This window comes from Tachyglossus aculeatus, unplaced genomic scaffold, assembly GCF_015852505.1.
Source record: "Tachyglossus aculeatus isolate mTacAcu1 unplaced genomic scaffold, mTacAcu1.pri scaffold_12_arrow_ctg1, whole genome shotgun sequence".
Taxonomy (NCBI): domain Eukaryota; kingdom Metazoa; phylum Chordata; class Mammalia; order Monotremata; family Tachyglossidae; genus Tachyglossus; species Tachyglossus aculeatus.
In genome coordinates, this window is record NW_024044858.1 from 1,142,490 (window position 1) to 1,162,791 (window position 20,302).

General features: G+C 57.9%; 1 protein-coding gene across 2 annotated transcripts in view; it reads right to left on the minus strand.

Moving 5' to 3' along the window:
• The window catches only part of UNC13B (unc-13 homolog B), a 210,215-nt gene continuing 189,913 nt past the window's right edge, over window positions 1-20,302 (minus strand). The window contains exons 21-34 of one of the 2 annotated variants that reach the window (XM_038742472.1): window positions 18,329-18,425; window positions 17,757-17,900; window positions 17,169-17,246; window positions 14,475-14,552; window positions 13,352-13,440; window positions 13,002-13,154; window positions 12,401-12,524; window positions 9,664-9,720; window positions 8,750-8,830; window positions 7,741-7,888; window positions 4,002-4,058; window positions 3,543-3,635; window positions 2,338-2,497; window positions 1-2,218 (exon numbers count right to left, since the gene is read on the minus strand). In XM_038742472.1, coding sequence (XP_038598400.1) covers window positions 1,933-2,218; window positions 2,338-2,497; window positions 3,543-3,635; window positions 4,002-4,058; window positions 7,741-7,888; window positions 8,750-8,830; window positions 9,664-9,720; window positions 12,401-12,524; window positions 13,002-13,154; window positions 13,352-13,440; window positions 14,475-14,552; window positions 17,169-17,246; window positions 17,757-17,900; window positions 18,329-18,425 — 1,645 coding nt within the window. In that variant the 3' untranslated portion in view covers window positions 1-1,932. The remainder of the gene's footprint in view (window positions 2,219-2,337; window positions 2,498-3,542; window positions 3,636-4,001; window positions 4,059-7,740; window positions 7,889-8,749; window positions 8,831-9,663; window positions 9,721-12,400; window positions 12,525-13,001; window positions 13,155-13,351; window positions 13,441-14,474; window positions 14,553-17,168; window positions 17,247-17,756; window positions 17,901-18,328; window positions 18,426-20,302) is intronic. The other variant, XM_038742473.1, reaches the window with a different exon arrangement.

The window sequence follows — 20,302 nt, forward strand, 5'->3', positions numbered from 1 at the left end:
TTCTGTTTCCAGACAAGAGTTTATTTTTCAGTTTTCCCCCTTCTGATCTGACATCCCCGCACCGGGCTGGCCTGCGCCCACCCTTTTCCCCTGAGTTTAGAAGGCCCACAGGAGAATCCACACTCTCGGTCACAGTCCCTCGAGTCTCCCGCTCTTGCCATCGACACATTTGCTCTTCATCTGTAAGTCTTTGGTAGTTACGGGGTTTTTCTTGGTTCTATCCAGTGGGGAACGGTTGGTTCCTTACCTGGGAGATGGTTATTCAGGTCCCTCAGCCTTCTCTTCTCCCAGGCTAACGCCGCTCGGCTTCCTCTGGGACCCCTTCTCCATCCCTTTCCTCCTCCCCGGGCCTCTCCCCTCATCTCTTTACTTCAGTTGCGTGGAGTCCTGCCCTAAATCCAGTCCTCGACTCCAGTGTTCAAAGCGTCCCGCTCCCTAGGCCCCTCCCATCCCGTGTCAGTGCCTATCGCGTCCCCGGTCTCCCCGCCTGTGCAGGTCCCTTCTCCTCCCCAGTTTCCCAGAGGGAGAAGAGGAGATGTGTCTGCCTCTGGGGACCCCCGAGGACGGTGAATCGGGACGGGTCGGGCCCGCTGCCGGGTCCCAGGGCAGTGGTGGGCAGCAGCAGGAAGGCCCAGAGTACGGCCCCTGCCGCCCCACTATCTAAGATGCTCCGAACGCGGCGGTCTCCACCCTCGCCGAGCCAGGCCCCGTCGGCTCTTCCCAAAATCCACACCTCCCGGAAGGGCCGGTCCAGTTCCTCTGCCGAAGCCCAGCCTTTCCCTCGAAACGGGGCAAGGGGGTTACGGGCTAAGCCGCCGATCGACAAGACCGGCCCCACCCAGGCTGCTCCCCTCACCTCTACCGAGGCGGTCCTGCAACTTCTTGCCCTGGGTGGCGCGGTGGCCAGGGCTCCGGGATAGCATCCGTGTAATCCCTCCCTATCTCCGGGGCCCCCGGAAGCCCGCCAGGGGCAGAAAAGTCCCCATTCCCGTGTCCAGACAAGGGTCTAAAAAATACGTTAAAAAAAAAATTCTTAAGGAGTCCCCCCGATCCTCAGCCACGGTGGGAGAATTACAGTACGTCGTGCTAGGATCGAACACTCGGGGAGGACGGGGTCAAGGGGCTCCTCCCCCCTCGGGCCTTTCCAAAAATCGAATTCAGGCCCAGCCCCGCAGCCCCTCAGGGTCAGTCTCCCAGAGCGAACTCTGGTCCGCAGAAGGCTGCCCCTCACCAAGCTCCAACGGCCCCACCATAGCAGCCTGGAAGGCGTTTCCCCACTCCAGGCGGCCATCTGGGGCTCCCGAGGAGGAACGGTCAGAAATCTCGGTCTCTTTTCCGGGCACCAAACCCTCCCGCCCTATGGATGCAAAAAAAACCCCTCGACGACTGGGGTCTCGGGGTCCACGGGGAGGGCCTACAAAGCTCCCTCTGCACCTGAACCCCCCTCCCCGGCCCCAATTTGGCTCTCCCCAGGACTGAAAGTTCAGGGACCCAGCTAGGATCCCGAGAATTCCCGAGGCTGAGCCCCCTCGGCAGACCCGCAAGGGTCGCGGGGGGCCCCGGCTGCTGTTTCAGGCGCCTCGTCAGGCTCGGCCCCCTCCCCTCCCCATCCTAGACCCGGCCCATCTGGGGCGGTATCCAGCCCCCACCCGCTCCCGCAGGCTCACGTCATACCCTCCCGACTCCGACCGAAGTCGGCACGGAGAGCTCGGTGGGTCGGTGAGCGCGAGTGCACCCAGCTCTGGGCACACCCTCCGGAGTTTCTGCATCGTGAAGGGTTAGAGATTTCGCCAATAACTCTCGTCCGGTCGGCTGGTGCCCCCCTACCTAGAAGAGGGACGCAGGTGGCGGCCGGACTGCCCGCCTTCGGCCCTTCCAGAGGGTGCCGAGCTGGCCCTGGCACGGGGGGGCCGGGGGAAAGCCGGCCTCCCCTCAGCTGCCCTCCTCCGCCGAGCGGGAGTCCGACTTGAGCTTGACAAACTCCCTGGCCACCTCGTCATTGGTTCTCTGCGACAGGATGCGCAGCACCGTCAGGCCGGTGTCATCCATGTGGATCCGGCGGCCCAGCGGGCACCAGCAGGCGCAGCTGCCCTTGTCCGCCATCTCCCTCAGCTGCATCACGGCCAGCCCCAGCACGCGGTCCTCGCGGGCGAAACAGTAGTCCTTGACACACACCTGGAGCTCGTAGGCGTCCGGTCCGTCCTCGTTTCCCAGGATGCTAGAGACGGGGCGGGGCGGGGACGTTACCCCGGCCCATCCCCACGGCTCCTCCCTGCCCTGCCCGGCGGTTCACTCCTCGGGGGTACCGCGCCCCAACCCAGCCCTGACAACACTCACAAGTGGAAGGTCTCGTTGTATTTAGGGGCCCAGGTGTTGCTTTTGGACTTGGTCGTGAACTTGCGTTTCTTGTCACCCTGGTGCGGCCCGATCATGGTCACTTCCACGAAGGGCCGGAACATGCCCGTCGTCTGCCACTTGAGATCGTTGGCAGCCACCACTGTGGAAGTTGGGAAGGGTCGGGAAAGGGCGACGGCACCGCCCCCCCCACCTTCCCCGCCCCAAGACAGCGGCGCCGACCAGCTCCCGGCCATCTCACACTGCTTCGGAGAAGCAGCGTGGCTCGGTGGAAGGAGCCCGGGCTTTGGAGTCGGGGGTCATGGGTTCAAATCCCGGCTCCGCCAACTGTCAGGTGGGTGACTTTGGGCAAGTCACCTAACTTCTCTGGGCCTCATCTGGAAAATGGGGAGGATGACTGTGAGCCCCCCGTGGGACAACCTGATCACCTCGTAACCTCCCCAGCGCTCTGAGTATAGCATGCGCTTGATAAATGCCATTATTGTTATTATTTTTATTTAAGGGATGAGAGTGGGTGCGCGTCCATGGGCAGGGGGAGGGATTGTGACTCTTGGCATGATCTGGGAATCCTGCTGCCCTCCCAAAGATTCCTGGCTGGGCCCTTAAACTCCCCGCTCCTCCCTTCCCCCGAGACACTCTCTTCTGGCCATCTAGAGCCGGGAACTCACGGGGGCCTGACCTGACAACTCTGGGCGATTCCCTGAGAGAAATGGCAAGAATCAGACGAGCGGAAAAGAAACGTACGCCGTGAGGGTAGGCTGGGTGTTGGCGTGTAGCCACGGAAACTCCCGAGCCAACGCTTCTCTAATCGCACTGCCCAGGCCCACCCCGGGTTGCCAACTGCCGGAATCCGGGGCTGACGGTGGGAAGAGTCTGGAGGAGGCTGACCCCAGCTCCCTCCCCACTGCCGGCTTCCTAGATGGGAATCTTTCCTGGAGGTGAGGGGGGAGAAGGACGTTGCTTTCCGGGACCCCCCCCTCCAACTCAGCCTCTGATCCCCGGGGACGCTGGCCTTTTCCAGTGGAGGCTGGAGACCGAGTCGATCCTTTCGGGCCTTCCCACCTCCCAAGGGACCCTGGAATCCGAACTGGCGGCCCCGAGGATTCCCCTCCCCGCTCGTCCTTCCTCTGGGAGAGGATCTGGTTTACCGTGGGATGGGAGACGGACGGACCCCCCCCTCCACTCACCTTTCACAGTGACCTTGTGCTCCCCAGTGCCCGGATGAGTGAACAGATCCACCTGGATGGACACTTCTCCCACAGGGTCCTCCGCTCCAGACCCTGCGGGCAGGCACACGGAGGGGCCGTCACGTCGGGAGACGGGAAGGCGGGTGGAGGGGGGGGGAAGGAGAGGTGGGCGGATTACCCCAGCATCGACGGGAGGACACGAACGGGGACTCGGGACCGCTCCCTCCGGACGGCGGGGATAGACGGGACCGGGCGTCTGATTCCCCGCACCCCCAGACAACGCGCTGGCCGGACCGAGTTCACTCATGCCCCCCCCCGTGTGCCCCTTTCCCGCCTTCCCCAGACCATGCAGCACCAACATCTCATTCCAGTGCAGGGAGCAGGGAGCCGAGACGGGGCGAGGGAGGAGGGGAAGGGCCTGTCAAGGCTGCTCGTTTAACCACATCCGTGTGCACGTACCCTTCTCCGGGGGCACGTCTTCACTGACCGTAAACCTAACACCCTTCCCATCATGCACTGGTCATGAACGCAAAAGCGGCGGAACAGAAAAACAAGAGTTAGAGGGGGCCCGGGCACGCTGACACGGTCACTCGAGGTCCGGAGAAGCAAGAGACCCAAGCCACGGAGGCCTTGAAAGGCGGAGAAAGATCCCACGGGGAGGCCCGCAGGCAGGTCGGGAGAGGAAGGGAATGTTGGGAGCGGCGGGGGGGGAAATCGGCTGGGTCTCCCACCCCTACCCCTGGAGATGGGGCTGCCAGCAGCGGTGGGGACCAGGAGCCGAGCGATGGAGAGAGGAGCGCAAACGCACCCTCCACCTCACCTCCCACGAGCCCGGAGTCCCCAACGTTTTAGGGCGGGAAGTGAGATGCGGGGAAGGAATGGGCAGCACAAACCTTTGCAAAAGCTGACCTGCGGGCAGCCGGCTAGGGCTCTGGGCTATCATGCAAAGCTTCACATTTACATTTCCTACTTCCTGGTTAATTTTCCCTCTCCCCCACCTGTCTTCTCCCTCCTGCTACTTTAGTACTTCCATCTCACCCAGGCGCTTGGGCATCTACCCTCTCTACCTCCCCCCACAACCGCCCTTTGGGGGGTACGCTTTCGATACTATTGCTTCCCCCTTTCTTGAATGTATTTTAGTGCCCGTCCTCCCCATTGGATTGTAAACTCCTTACGGGCAGGGATCGGGTCTACCAGTAAGTACATACACACCGTTACGACATCTAACTACTGTACCGTCCCAGACACCGAGTATAGTGCTCCAAACTGATAGTTTCAAACCGACAGAAGCTGCCTGTGTACACACAGGGATGAATGAGCCAACGATACTTGCAAAACTCAATAATCAATACCGTTTTTTTGGCCCCCCCACCCCTTCACCTTATGACTCGCGCAAATGTTTTGTGAAAATATGGCATAACTATCGGGTCAGTGGGACCTGCCGAATTCAAGGCTGCGGCCGGAGGAGGCCAGCACCCCAGGGGAGGTAACAGGGGCGCGGTGTCAGGCGGCCGAGAAAGACGTCAACTCCCTGGGGTCAGGGTGACTCTACGGAACGGGGAGACGGGGCTTCATCCCGGGATTTGAATTCCAAAGCCTCCCGGCTGCAACCCACACTTCAGCACAGCTGTTTGAGGGTTCTAGCTGGCAATCCTAAACTCTGGCTGGCTGTTTCTCTGGCTTTCTTTTGAGTCCAGAGAGACCCGTTTCACCCCTACTTGGGGGTGCATTCCGTGTCTCGATATTTCTCGCGACACAAGGCCGAGCCAGTACGGCTTCGGGGAGGGGATTGCCAGGTTCAGGACCCAGGCAGGTGGCTAGACGGTCGGCGGCGGCTGGAACGAAAGGTTTCCTCACTGGCTGTGGTTCCCCGGAGCTGGGGAGAGGCCGGGGACCACGGTGGGGTCTGAGAAAATTCCTGGACGGTGCAGGCCGGAGAAGGGAGCTGCCCAGGGTTCCGGGTGAGGCCAGTGGGAGTCGGTAAATAAAAACCCGGCAGGCTCGTGTAGTATTTATTAAGCACTGCACTGCACTAAGCCTCTCGTCCCCCTCTCCATCCTCCCATCTTACCTCCTTCCCTTCCCCACAGCACCTGTATATATGTATATATGGTTGTACATATTTATTACTCTATTTATTTATTTATTTATTTTGCTTGTACATTTCTATCCTATTTATTTTATTTTGTTGCTATGTTTGGTTCTGTTCTCTGTCTCCCCCTTTTAGACTGTGAGCCCACTGTTGGGTAGGGACTGTCTCTATGTGTTGCCAATTTGTACTTCCCAAGCGCTTAGTACAGTGCTCTGCACATAGTAAGCGCTCAATAAATACGATTGATTGATTGATTGATTGACTAAATACCTGTGTCCGTCTCTCCCCTCCTCCCCATCCTACACACATATTGGCTCTCCTCTCCCTCGGATCCTCTTTCTACTGGAGACCTATCCCCAACGATTTCGTTGTCAGAATGGGCCCCCGCAAATCAAACCCCCGTCTTAAGAGTCTGTGCAGCCCACAGGCTAGCAGCCGGGGCCACGGAAGATGGTCACAGATTGATGAACTTCAATCTGTGACCCTTGGTCACGGGGCTATTCGTCCCGCCCCCAAGCCCACAGCACTTATGTACGTATCTTTAAATTATAGATAATAAATGACTTCTTTGCTCAGATTCGTGCCTGTCTCCCCCTTTAGCCTGTAATCTCGTTACGGGCAGGGGATGTGCCTGCTGATTCTGTCGCACTGTACCCTCCCAAGTACGGTGCTCTGCACATAGTAAGCGCTCAAGAAATACAACCGATTGATGGATTCATACCGGCAGATTGTCCCTATAAATGGGCCAGACCCGTCAGGCTCTGTAGTTGGGCCAGATACAGCCTCAGGCCTCTATAATTGAGCCAGGCACAGGAGCCTGTCCCCCCCAAATCACCCCAGAAGAGAGAGGCGGCAATTAGGTCTGGAACTCGCTGGAAACTTGGTGCCACCGAGTGCCGGGGAAGCGCCCCGTGGGAGCTGAACTTGAGGTCCCAGGGGAAGGCTGGGCTATTGGAAGGCACTAGTAACTTAGCTCCCTCCCATCTAAACCGTAAGCTGGTTGTGGGCAGGGAATATCTGTTTATCGCTGCATCGCACTCTCCCGAGGGCTCAGTGCAGCGCTCTGCGCACAGTGAGCGTTCAATAAATGCAACTGAATGCGCAGCTTGACGAACCTCGGTCAGGGAAGGGAGTATCAGCTAGGGAGAGGTTGGCATTTTCCAACCGGATGTGATTCTATGGTCCCTTTGCCTCGATATCGGAACCGACACCGCCCGGACCTAATGAACTTTTGCAGGGCATTACACCCTCCAAGGTCGTTTTTTAAAGGGAATCCCAGAGGTTTCCCATCTCCTGAGGGTCCCCGGAGGCTGACTGAGCAGGGAGCCCGGCTCCAGAGAGAAAGCAGATAAGCCCCCGAACGTTGCGGGCGGAGAGAGAGCCGAGGCAGGGCTTAGAGACAGGCTCGGGAAGTTGGCCCGAACTCCTGACGGCTCTCTCGGCAGCGGGAAGTTAAAACTACGGGGAGACGGGCTGGGAACCACTGACATCCCGGGCCGGGGAGAGTTTCCGGGGTGGCCCGGCCCCCTCCCTCCTCGCCCGGCTGGCTCGGCTCCTTCCCGGGAGGCGAGGGAGCGCGTAGCTGGATCGGTGCTCTACCGGCCCCGGAAATAGGGGAAGTCTCCCGGGCGATTCCCTTAGGTCTTGGCCTGGCCCCGCCGTACAGGCACTCCCGGTCAGGTCAGGAGGGAGACGGGGGGATGAGAGCCGGCACCGAGGTCGGCACTGCCCGGAGGGAGAACAGCCACCTGGCAAGACGTGGGGTGAAATCTCTCCCGGGGAGGGGAGGATGGAGGGAGAGAGGCTTGGCCCAAGCTCCTGTGGGCGGTTGCCTGGCCTTTCCCCTCTCTCTCTGGCCAGGGCCAGGCCCGGGAGGCTAGAGGGGGACCACGGCAGCTGCAGTTTCCCTCCCGGAGGGTCTAAGACCGGGCTGGCTCCTGGGATCGGTGCAGTCCAGGGGGTCGCAATGTCTCCCTCCCTCTAGCTGCCCCCACCTCAGCTTGAGGCCCAAACTACCGTCCTCCCCTAGGGCGACCCGCCCTGGCCCCGACTCCCGGCCCCAGCCCGGGAGAACCGAGAGGGAGGGGTGTAGCGTCCCCTGAATTACCCTGGGCCGTCTGGGACTGCACGAAGGTCTTAATGAGCGTGTCGGTGGTCTGGGTGTAGAGGGACAGAGCGTAGCGAAGGGACTGCAGGTTGGGGCTCTTCTCCAGGAAGGTTTTCTTCAGCCCGTTGCCGCCGGCGTGGAAGTATTGCTGGAGGGAACGGGAGGCCGGTCAGACCCCGTCCGGGGCACTCGCTAGGAAGGGGCAGCACAGAACGAGGCCGAGAGAGGGACTTTTCCCCGTTCAATCCGCCCGTCTGCGAGAGCCGACCCCGAAGGAGGGCGGAGGGGCCCGGATCGGCATTCGGCATCTCCCAGACGAACCGAGAAATCCTCTAGCAACCTCCGAACTCGTGGGGCTGGGAACCAGAATCCCTACCTCCCTCTGGTCAATCACGGCAAGCTTCTTAGAGAAGGTGGGGATTCTGAGGGAGGGGCTTCCAGTGCGAAGGAAACGGGGGTGGAGGGAGGCGGGGAAGGCATCCTGGGCGGGGGAAGGGTGGGACAGAGCAGGGGGCTGGGAGTCCGAAGGTCACGGGTTCTAATCCCGGCTCTGCCACGTGCCCGCTGAGTGACCTCGGGCAAGTCGCTTCACGTCTCTGGGCCTCAGTTACCTCATCTGTAACACGGCGATTGAGAGCGTGAGCCGCACGTGGGACAGGGACCGCGTCCACGCCGATTTGCTTCTATCCACCCCAGCGCTTTGTACAGTGACCGGCACATCATATAGCGCTTAGCAAATACCACCGTTAGGCATGTGAGCCCACTGTTGGGTAGGGACTGTCTCTATGTGTTGCCAACTTGTACTTCCCAAGTGCTTAGTACAGTGCTCTGCACACAGTAAGCGCTCAATAAATACGATTGATGATGATGATGGGGATGGACCCACTCCAGGGTCCCAGAGGCAGAGCGTTCGCGGCGAGCCTCACGGTCCGCACCCCCTGGGCCCACAGGGATCGGCTCCTCTAGCCTGGGATGCTCCGGGCTGGGGGCGAGGGGTGGGGCGGCTCACCTTGATGGTGTCCAGTGCGAGATCCAGGACGGCACACTGCTTTGGGGTCAGACTCCGGGTCTCCTCCCGTACCATGTGGTCCTAAAACCGAGATCGGGGGACAGGAGCAATCAATCAATCAATCAGTCAATCGTATTTATTGAGCGCTTACTATGTGCAGAGCACTGTACTAAGCGCAGGGGGCAACCATTTCAATCCACTCACCTACGGGACTGACTCCACTTACTGGGCAGGGAGGGAGGGGAGAGTCCCGGTCTAGGCACTTGGAGAACTTACAAGAGAAGCGCCTACAAGAACTTACAAGCGCGCTTCGTACAGTGCTCTGCGCACAGTAAGCGCTCAATAAGTACGACTGAATGAAAGAGAAGCGAACGATACAGTCTATGTCCCCAGGGAATTTACAGTCTAGTCGGGGAGAAAGCCGATGTGATTTGAAGAAGGATGGGGTCGCCCATCAGGATCAACGGACCAGCCTACGTCCTGGGAATTCATGACGATCCCTTCAAACCCGAAGGGCAGAGAGCTGGAGGAAGTCGGACAGTTGAGGCACGGAGACAACCAGTTCACTAGCTAATGGCTCCGGCCTCCTCCCGCCCTTTCCCACCGCTGGGAAACCCCCCACAGGGCTCTAGCTTTCCAGGAATTGGGAGAACGCTGGTTTTCCCCCACAGAGCAGCAGTTTTCCGCCTGAATCCCCAGCACAAACCCCCCGTCGGGGGCTCAGAGGACTCGGAGGTGTCTGCTGACCCTGTCCCCAGCCGGTGGGGAGAGGCCCAGTCATCCCTCCCCCTGCACCTCATCTACTGTTAAGTTGCCAACTTGGACTTCCCAAGCGCTTAGTACAGTGCTCTGCACGCAGTAAGCGCTCAATAAATACGACTGATTGATTGTTAACCTCCACACCTCCATCCTACCTTGAGCTTGGAGAGGTGGCCCAACTCCTTGGCAGCTGAGAAAATCAGTTGGGTGCCCTGGGGGAGAGAAGCAGTGAAAGAAAAAGTATTTACTGATCGACTGCACCGTAGAGGAGCAGCACGGCGTAGTGGACAGCACCCGGGCTTTGGGGTCGGAAGGTCGTGGGTTCTAATCCCAGTTCCACCACTTCTCTGCTGTGTGACCTTGGGCCAGTCACTTCACTTCTCTGGGCCTCAGCTGCCTTAATCTGTAAAAAAATGGGGATTAAGAGTGCGAGCCCAATGTGGGACAGGGACTGTGTCCAAGATGATGACCTTGTATCTACCCCAGTGCTTAGCACGTAGTAAGTCCTTAGCAAGTACCATCATCATCATTATTATCATCACTGTCACCTGGAGACTGTAACCCAAAGAAGTGACATATTCCTTGTCCACCGGAAGCAGCGTGGCTCAGTGGAAAGAGCCCGGGCTTTGGAGTCAGAGGTCATGGGTTCAAATCCCAGCTCCGCCACTTGTCAGCTGGGTGACTTTGGGCAAGTCACTTCACTTCTCTGGGCCTCAGTTACCTCATCTGTCAAATGGGGACGAAGACTGTGAGCCCCCCGTGGGACAACCTGATCACCTTGTAACCTCCCCAGCGCTTAGAACAGTGCTTTGCACATAGTAAGCGCTTAATAAATGCTATAAAAAAAAAAAAGCAGCACATCCAGTGGAGTTAGAAAGACCTGGATTCTCATCCTGGCTCGGCCTCCTGTCCGCTGTGTGACCTTGGGCAAGTCACTTCACTTCTCCGGACCTCAGTTACCTCCTCTGTAAAATGGGGATTAAGACTGTGAACCCTACGTGGGACAGGGACTGTGTCCGACCAGATTATCTTGTATATACCCCACCGTTTAGCACAGTGCCTGGAACATAGTGAGTGCTTAACAAACACCTCAAGTATTACTATTATTACACTCTAACGGGAGATACAGTCGAATCAAAATAAATGCACATTGGAATGAACTCAAATACACTAGTGCTACAGATTCATTCATTCATTCAATCGTATTTATTGAGTGCTTACTGTGTGCAGAGCACTGTACTAAGCGCTTGGGAAGTCCAAGATGACTGTAAATAAACAAAAGTGCTGGAAATGGCTTGGGTGTGGGGGAGGAGGTACGGAAGGCTTGTTGGGAGAGGTGGAATTTTAGCAGGAGAGAGCCGTGAACTGACAGATTTGGAGAGGGAGGGAACAAGGAGAACAGAAACGAACGAAGGACAGTTATCAGGCTAGTTTAGGGGAAACAAACAGAGCGAGTAGGCAAGGCGATCAGACATGCCAGCTGGGGAAGCCTTGAAGCCGATTTTGAGTTTTTCCTTGACATGGAGAGACATGGGAAGCCATTAGAGGGTTTGGAGGAGTGGAGCGATGGGCGCCGTGTGACCTGATCACTTTGTAACCTCCCCAGCGCTTAGAACAGTGCTTTGCACATAGTAAGTGCTTAATAAATGCCATTTTATATATATATGTGTGTGTGTGTGTATATGAGTGTGTGTGTGTGTGTATATATATATACATACACACACATATATACACATACGTATATACAAATACATATATATATATATTTCAAGAGGAGGATCCAGGCAGGATTGTGAGCAACAGATGGGAAGGCAGGAAGAGAAAAAAGGCAGGAAGACCAATCAATCAATCAATCGTATTTACTAAGCACTTACTGTGTGCAGAGCACTGTACTAATTCTACTTATCTATTTTGATAATAATAATAATGGTATTTGTTAATCGCTTACTATGTGCAAAGCACTGTTCTAAGTGCTGGGGGGATACAAGGAGATCAAGCTGTCCCACATGGGGCTCACTATCTTAATCCCCATTTTACAGATGAGTTTACTGAGGCACAGAGAAGTTAAGTGACTTGCCCCAAGTCACACAGCTGACAATTGGCGGAGCTGGGATTTGAACTCCTGACCTCTGACTCCAACTCCCGGGCTCTTTCCACTGAGACAGAGAACAAAACCAAACATACTAACAAAATAAAAGAAATAGAATAGATATGTACAAGTAAAATAAATAGAGTAATAAATATGTACAAACATATATACACATATACAGGTGCTGTGGGGAAGGGAAGGAGGTAAGGTGGGGGGGGATGGAGAGGGGGACGAGGGGGAGAGGAAGGAAGGGGAGCGAGGAGGCTGGGATACGGAGGCCTGGCCCCGCTGGCTACTGTTCCTCGAAGCTGGAGCAACTCCAGGGCCCTGCAGGATCTATCCCAGGCAGACAGACAGACAGACAGACAGACACACACACACACACACACACACACACACACACACACACACACACACAACATGAACGGGCATTTCCCCGACACCCACCCACCCAAGAGGCGTTTCCCAACGCCATGAAGCAGTCCCCAGTGCAGATGATTCAGAGACGAAAGGCTGAGGAGCACTGACTGCCCTTACTGCACCTGGTGGCCCCCTCTCCCTCCCGTCACTCGGCTGACAGGAGCCGGAATTAGAACCCATGACCTCCGATTCCCAAGCCCGGGCTCTTTCCATTGAGCCACGCTGCTTCACACCTCTAGGTATGGATGTACGTGCGTGTACACACATACACACGCTGCCCCCGCCCCGCCGCCAACCATAGGGATCGACAGCCCGCAGCAGGCACCCTCCGGGGAGGGAGGGAGGGGAGAAGTAGGGGTCACGGGGTAAGAAGTTGGTCGCACCGTCTGGTCGGTGAGGGGAGGCAGAACAATCATCTTCTCCATGGTGTCCATCACCACACGCCACAGCTCCTTCAGGACGCGCTTCAGCACCGTCTTCTCACACACGGCGGCGAAGAGAGTGAGACTGGGGAGCGCAAGGGCAGGGTCGGCCTCCCGCCCTCAGAGCCCAGCGGCTGACGCCCCCTCCTCTGTCCCAACAGCGGTCCCCCGTCCCAGCGCTCGCCGCTCGGCCGGCCAGCCCGGCGCGACTCAGCCCGACGTGGCTGGGAGAGCCGGGTGGCGGGGAAGATAATAATAATTTTGGTATCTGCTAAGCGCTTACTATGTGCAAAGCACTGTTCTAAGCGCTGGGGAGGATACAAGGTGATCAGGTTGTCCCATGCGGGGCTCTCTTATCTCCTAGGGCCTCGGAGTGGAGGACTGCTCTTCCCCAGCCCCTCCTTCTCCTTCCCCAGACAGCAGGAAGGAGAACGGGACAGATGCACCGAGTCCGGACTCGTCCCACCCGGTCTCTTCCCAACGGGCTCCGGCAGCCCCGCTGTCACCCTCGCTCCGCCCCATTCCACCGACCCGCCCACCCGCCACTCCGGCGTCCGCTCACTTGCTGTCCAAGAAGTCCATGAGCGGCCGCAGCACGTTGTCCGCATCTTGGGCGACCGTGTTCCTAGAACCGGCGGGAACATTCCCCGTGCCCTTGACTTGGCCCAGGATGTCAGCCATCTGTCGGACGCATTCGTCGATCCGGGCCTGGAAGCTGGAGCGAGCCGCCCGGTTGCCAAGGGCCCCTCCCGCGGTTAGCGAAGGACGCGAACCACGTCAGGGGCCAGCTCCTACATCCCAAGAGCCCTAGCCTCCGGCCCCGCCTTCCCACTCCTGCTGCCGGCTGGGGCCTGGAGAGGTGGAGACCGTCGAGTTTGGGGCCACGTTCTCGAAGGACGTGGAGCGGCTGACCTGTTCCCAAACACCGTGCTCAGTTCATCCAGAACCGTGTTGAGCTTCACCTGCAGCTCCTTGAGGTTGTCTCCGGCCTCGGGGTCCAGCTGCGGGCATGACGGGGCGGCGCGTGAGGACTGAGTCTGGACTTGGGGCACTGAGCCCTGGGGTTCATTTTCCGAGCGGTTTTCCTCCCCTTCCAGCCTCCCTATCCCAACCGCTCCCGCCACTGCGCAGCCCTGGAAGGCTCAAGGAACGGCGAGGCCACCCGCGAGGGACAGCAGGCTGGGCTCTCTCACGGTGGGAACGGGGACTTGGGGAGAGGCGCTCGGAGGGGAGGGCTTGAAGGGGAAAAGGGGAGAAGGTCACGAGGAGAGAAGACCGAGCCGGGGGGCTGCCGAAGGACCGTCGGAGGGGCAACTCGAAGGGATGGGACACTCTGCCCCAGCTGCTCCTCTTGGGATGGCGGGGGAGAAAGGCATCGTCCCGCTCCCCCCGGGTGGACCCTCCGCCCAGCCTCCCACCCGCCGCACTAAGAACGCACATCCATCGTGAAGCCTTTTTAGCAGCAGCCCCCTGGCCCCGAAGGCTGTCCCCTTCCACCAGGCCCGAGGGCGGAGACCCAGGGCAGAGCGATGCCCGGCGCCCAGCTCGCGAGCGGTGGCCCCGAATGCCCGCCAAAGAGCTGAGCTGGCTGACTGACCAGCGTGGATCGGACTTCAAGCCCCTCTTGGAGTCTGAGTCCATTCCGGCTATTTGCTGCCCGGGTCCGGGGCTAGACGCCCTCACCTAGGCAGGGAGGCTAAGTGGTTCTGCAACTTCCTGCCGGAAAGGTAATAATAATAATAATAATGGCATTTATTAAGCACTTACTACGTGCAAGGCACTGTTCTAAGTGCTGGAGCCCCTGATAACCTAGCCCAGTGCTGACAGAGAGCAGAGAGGAAAAGACGGAGAGGGAGGAAGGGTCAAGAATCCAGAGTTTATAAACTCCGTTGATTGCCCCAACAGCCGGGCCCGGGGGCTCACTTCCCAACAGCTTCAATTGCGGGCACGGGCTGCTGCCGCCAGGCCTGACCTCTGTGCCGAGCGGTTGCCGAGGCTTCTGGGGACGGGCGCAACGGCGATCCCTCGGCCTTACCTCCTTCGCCCCCATGGCCTCAAACATCTTCTCCAGCTGCACCCGCAGCTGTTGGATATTGTTCATCAGGATGCAGGGCTGGGGGAGACAGGAGGACAACGGGCGGGGGACTGACTGAAGGGGTCCGGTTCCGGGTTCCCCCCTCGCTCCACGCTAGGTCCCCGGGATGATCCCGACTTGTCAACCCTGCCGGCAAGTTCCTCGGGGGGTTCTTTCAAGCGCTTACCGTGAGACAGGCACTGCACTAACCGCTGGGGCGGATGTGAGACCATCCGGTCGGACACGGTCCACGTGGGACTTAAAGTCTTAATCCCCGCTTTAGAGACGAGGTAACTGAGGCCCAGAGAAGTTAAGTGACTCTCCCAGGGTCACACGGCAGACAGGTGGTGGAACGAGCATTCGTTCATTCAGTCGTATTTATAGAACGCTTACTGGGTGCAGAGCACTGGACTAAGCGCTTGGGAAGGACAAGTCGGCAACATATAGAGACGGCCCCTACCCGCCAACGGGCTCACGGTCTAGAATTGGGTTCCTTGCCTTCACCATGACGGCTCCCAACCGTTCCCTTTCCACCACCTGCCTGTCCTCCTCTCTCACAATCACCCCAAACCACCCACATATAGCGATGCGCCCCAACTGCTCTCCCACTCACCTGACTCACCCCAACCCCTGCACGATCCCCTCTCCCATTCCCCCCTCCCACCCTCCGACCCCCACAGAGGCCTCTGATCTCTACACACCCTTCACTGATCTCTAGGCCTTCGCCCAACACCCCCCCTCTTGACGTGCAGAGCCTTCGCCACTACCTCCACCCGCTCGGATGACCTCAATTCTCTCACCCCGCTGTTCCATCATAGTGATAAGGGTATCTGTTAAGCCTTTACTATGCGCCAAGCGCCGGTCCAAGAGCTGGGGCAGACGAGGAAATCAGGTCGGACACAGTCCCTGTCACAAATGGGGCTCGCGGTCTTAATCCCCGTTTTACAGATGAGGGAACTGAGGCACAGAGACGTTAAATGGTTTGCCTGAGGTCACACAGCAGACAGGTGGCAGAGCTGGGATTAGAACCCATGTCCTCTAACTTCCAAGCCGGTGCTCCACTAGGCCATGCTACATCCTTCCTTGCTCTGCCATGACCCCTCCACACCAACATTTCTCTTCTCTCATCAACTTCCATACCCGCTGCCCCCGCCAACGATTTCTGACCTTTAACTCTCTCCAGAAACCCCCATCGATGGGCTTGTGTTGGCAAAAATCCACACCAACAGGTGCGAGATCCCCCGAATCTCCCCCTCACCACTTCAGTCAGCCGGTCAAACATATTAATTGGGCGCTTACTGTGTGCGGAGCAATGTACTAAGCGCTTGGGAGAGTAAAACATAATAACAGACACAGTTCCCTCATCTGTAAAATGGGGATTAAGACTGTGAGCCCACTGTTGGGTAGGGACTGTCTCTATATGTTGCCAACTTGTACTTCCCATGCGCTTAGTACAGTGTTCTGCACACAGTAAGCGCTCAATAAATACGATTGATGATGATGATGATGTGGGACAACTTGATCACCTTGTACAGTGCTTCACACATAGTAAGCACTTGACAAATGCCATTATCAGTATTATTATCATCATTATTCCCTGCCCACAACGAGCTTCCCGTCTACCATCTCAGCTTTCCCAAGAGAAGAGCTGGTTTCTAAATCCACATTCTCCTATGTTTCCGATCCCATCCCTTCTCGCCTTCTAAAAACATCGGCACCCCTTTTTTCATCAGAGAGGAAACTGAGAACCAGGGAAGGTACCTGCTCCTCGGCCCCGGTGTGCGATAGGAACTACGCCCGCTCTCATTATCGAATACGTATCCCAGCACTTGGCGAAGTGCTTTGCCCCCTCGTAAGCACTTAATAAATACCATTATTAGTATGATTACCCACTGTCTCTATCACGCTACAGTTCTGGAGGGCCAAACATGTGTTTTCTTTTCCGGTGTATTCTTCCAAGCGCTGCGTACAGCGGCCTGCAAAGAGCAGGCACTCGGATACTACTCTCCAAAATGGGCAGTTATGGGGTTGCCCTGAATGAATTTGAGGGGTTTTTCTTCTTGGGTCCGGACCTAAGAGACTGGAATCTACTCCAAGAATTACTTCTAGACTGTGAGCCCATTGTTGGGTAGGGACCGTCTCTCTATGCTGCCAGCTTGTACTTCCCAAGCGCTTAGTACAGTGCTCCGCACACAGTAAGCGCTCAATAAATACGACTGAACGCATGAACGAATGGACCTCTGTCCTGCCGCCAGCAGGGCACGTGCCCGGGGTCCTTTGGTCTGCAAGCGCATCAGCGGGAGCCCCATCCCCGGCCGCTCGCAGCACCACGCCGGAGAAGCAGCGTGGCTCAGAGGAAAGAGCCCGGGTTGGGAGTCGGAGGTCATGGGTTCTAATTCCGGCTCCGCCAGCTGTGCGACTTTGCACAAGTCACAACTGCTCTGCGCCCCAGTTCCCTCATCCGGAAAATGGGGATTAAGACCATGAGCCCCACGTGGGACAACCTGATTATCTTGTATTCCCCCCCAGTGCTTAGAAGAGTGCTTGGCACGTAGTAAGCGCTTAACAAATGCCATCATTATTATTATTATTATTATTATTATCCAACCTCCCACCAACCAGGACTCGGGCCAGCAGGGGCCACCTGACACTCACCAGCTTCTCCTTGGAGCAGTAGGACTGGAATGTCGCCATCAGGATATCCGCATACTGAATCAGCACCTTCCCAATGGTCTGCAGAATGAGAGGAAGACTGATGGATCTCCTCCTCCTCCTCCTCCTTCTCCGGGGCTCAGGAAGGAGACTGAAGTTGGTGCACCACCCGGTTCCTAAAAACCCACATTCCAGGAGGGAAATAGGGTCCCGGCAAACCCGGCTCGCCTGGGCAAGCCCCTTCTCCCCAGGAGACTGGGTCCCGAGGAGTCCTCCGGCTGAACCGCGGTGGCCGGTGCACGGCCAGTCCGAATCCCCGCGCCAGCCACCCCGGACGGCAGGCGAGCCCACCCGAGGCCGCGGCGGGCCTGGCACAGTGGACTGGGCTGGGGCCAGGCGGCTCCCAGGAGTTGTCTCTGGCCAAGGGGGAAACGTCGCTGCCCGCCTGAGAGTGAGAAACGGCATCGGGTGGACTGTGGGACTCCCTTACCCGCCCTCTGGAGACCCCCAGGCCCCTAGAAGTTCCAGGGCGGGCACGGGCAGCCCCTGCCACCAGGCACAGAGGGGCAGAGCTCCGGCCCGGCGCATCACCTTGGCGAATCGCCTCATGTAACGGGCGACAATCGCTGGGTCGGGACACTCCAGCTTCTTGATGATCTCGAAGCTCTGGTTGAGCTGAGTGAAGACGTCCACCACAGAGCAGGAGAAGAGGGCGTGCTCGGACGTCTGCTGGAACTGGAACACAAGGTAGCACCAACGTGGGTTACTTCCCGGCAGCCCACCGTGGTCTCGGGGCTCCGGGAAACCCGTCTGGCAACGGGGAGGAAACTGAGACCCAGGTTGGTCATTCACGGAAGGCTCCTAGTTTTCAGGGAGAAATGGAGTGCATGATGGAGAGCTTTATCCCCGATGCCACCCTAGGGAACTGAGGGCCAGAGGGGCCCGGTTCGTTGTCCCCATGAGAAACAGGAGCTGAGGAGACAGCCCAGGGGAGGAAGCAGCCTCTTTGGCAGCCCCAGCCCGGGCCCTAGGCCCGAATCCCTGCCAGTGAGGCAGCAGAGGTAGACCCCATATCGGATCTGTTCGAGAGGAAGTCGCGGAAACACACCTCAGCCGCTCCGCTCGGGCAATCAATCACCGCCCCCTCCTACGCCGGGCCCTACCCCATCCTTCTTGTCTCTCTCCAGCGCGCCGTGCAGGAACTCCAGGGCCACCTCCTCATTCTCCTCCAGCCACTGCATCACAAACTGCTCAAACCACCTGAGGACAAACCAAACAGGGATCGGTCAGAGCCAGCTGGGAGCGGGGGGAGAGAAAGAGAGACACAGACATAGAGAGGGGAGAGGATGAAGGCACGTAACTGCGACTGGGCGAGAGCAGGGGTCAGAGGGAGCGATCCCCAAGGACACGACCTAACGGCGAATGCTTCTGCCGCTAACAGAGGCAAGCTGCATCCTATGTACACTCTATTACTTCCTCCTGTCTATAAGTTAAGTGTTTGCCTCCCCCACTAGACTGTAAGCCCCTGAAGGGCATGGATCATATCTAATTCTGTTCTCTCCCATTATGGTGCTCTGCATGTAAAGACACTCAAATTCTGTTGACTACAGAGGTGGGACGCTCAATTCCATAACTGGGCTCCAAGGATCATGCCTCTGACACGCGGAAAGGTCACTTTACCCTCCTGGGCGCTTCCCATCGGAGGGGTGCCACTGACAGCTCAGAGAGGCTCCAGTCCTGGCTTCTCCTTGGAGTAAGAGCTTAACGAATACCATGCTTATTATTTCCAGCCAAAGAGGCTGCCTGGAAAGGACATCCAGAACACAAACCTTAGGGTGCAGGACAGCAAGCAGTTGCTCGCTCTAGAGCCCCAATCTCGGGGGGCAGTTGCGAATCTTGAGGTAGCTGCCTGGGTACTGAAGGGGGTGCGGATTGCCAGGCCCCCAAGGAGGGCTCCTTGATGTTCCTTAGCTAGCAGGATTTCCCCGCCACCACCAGATCCGATGGATCCGATGGATCTGACCGGACCATCACCTTGCTGCTATCTAGATGACATCACCACTGGCAGCAAAATGACGCCGCTCTAGATTCGGATTCCCCCACGTGTGGAGAATCAGGACAATCCCTCGGGAACTGAACACGGGGAGGGGAAAGGAGGAGTAGAGAGGCTGGGGGAACCATAATAATGATGGTACTTGTTAAGCGCTTCCCATGTGCCGAGCACTGCTCTAAGCGCTGGGATAGATACAAGGTAATGAGGTTGTCCCACGTGGGGCTCACGGTCTTAATCCCCGTTTTACAGATGAGGTAACTGAGGCACAGAGAAGGCCCAAAGTCACACGGCTGACGAATGGCAGAGCCGGGATTAGAACCCACGACTTCGGACTCCCAAGCCCGGGCTCTCGTCACCGAGCCACGCCGCTTCTCGCAATGAAAGCACCAGGAGACCAACCCGGTGAACTTGACGAGACAGAGTGCGCCCCGGGTGCATTCCCCTGCCTCGAACTCTGGTCTCAAAGTGGAAGGTGGGCCCCCACAGGTTCAGCTCGCACTGTACGAATTAGGGGGGCTCCCCCATTCCGGACAGACACCACGGCATCCCGCTTGCTGCCGTGACTCCCCTTCAGTGAGCTCAGTCCTTCAGCTGCCCGACTTTTCCACTGCATCCATTCAAGCAGATAATTCTCCCCCCCTCTGTTTTTCTAGTTCTCTATTTCAAGGCTCCCCTTTCCTGGGCATCCCTGCTGAGCCAGCAGAGGCCTGGGAGAGGGAAGGGGAAGGGTGGGTGGGTAGGCTGGCTGCCTCTCTCCCGAAATGAAGGTGGACAGGGGGTCGGAGGGGTGAAATTAAAACCGGGTGGGTAGAAGCACCGCACTAAGGCGCGGAGCCTGCAGACCAGAACCGTCTCTGTATTCCCCGCAACAAGATCCCACCCGTGACCCTCTCCAGGCGTCAATTGTATTTACAGAGCGTTTACTGGTGTGCAGAGAACTGTACTGGGCGCTTGGGAGAGTACAAAAAACCATCCCCTGCCCACGACGAGCTTACAATCGAGAGGGGGAGACTGACAAAACCCTGCCCTTCCCCGTCGCCCTCCCACCATCGCCGAAACCACAGACAGGGAGAGGCTGGGGAGG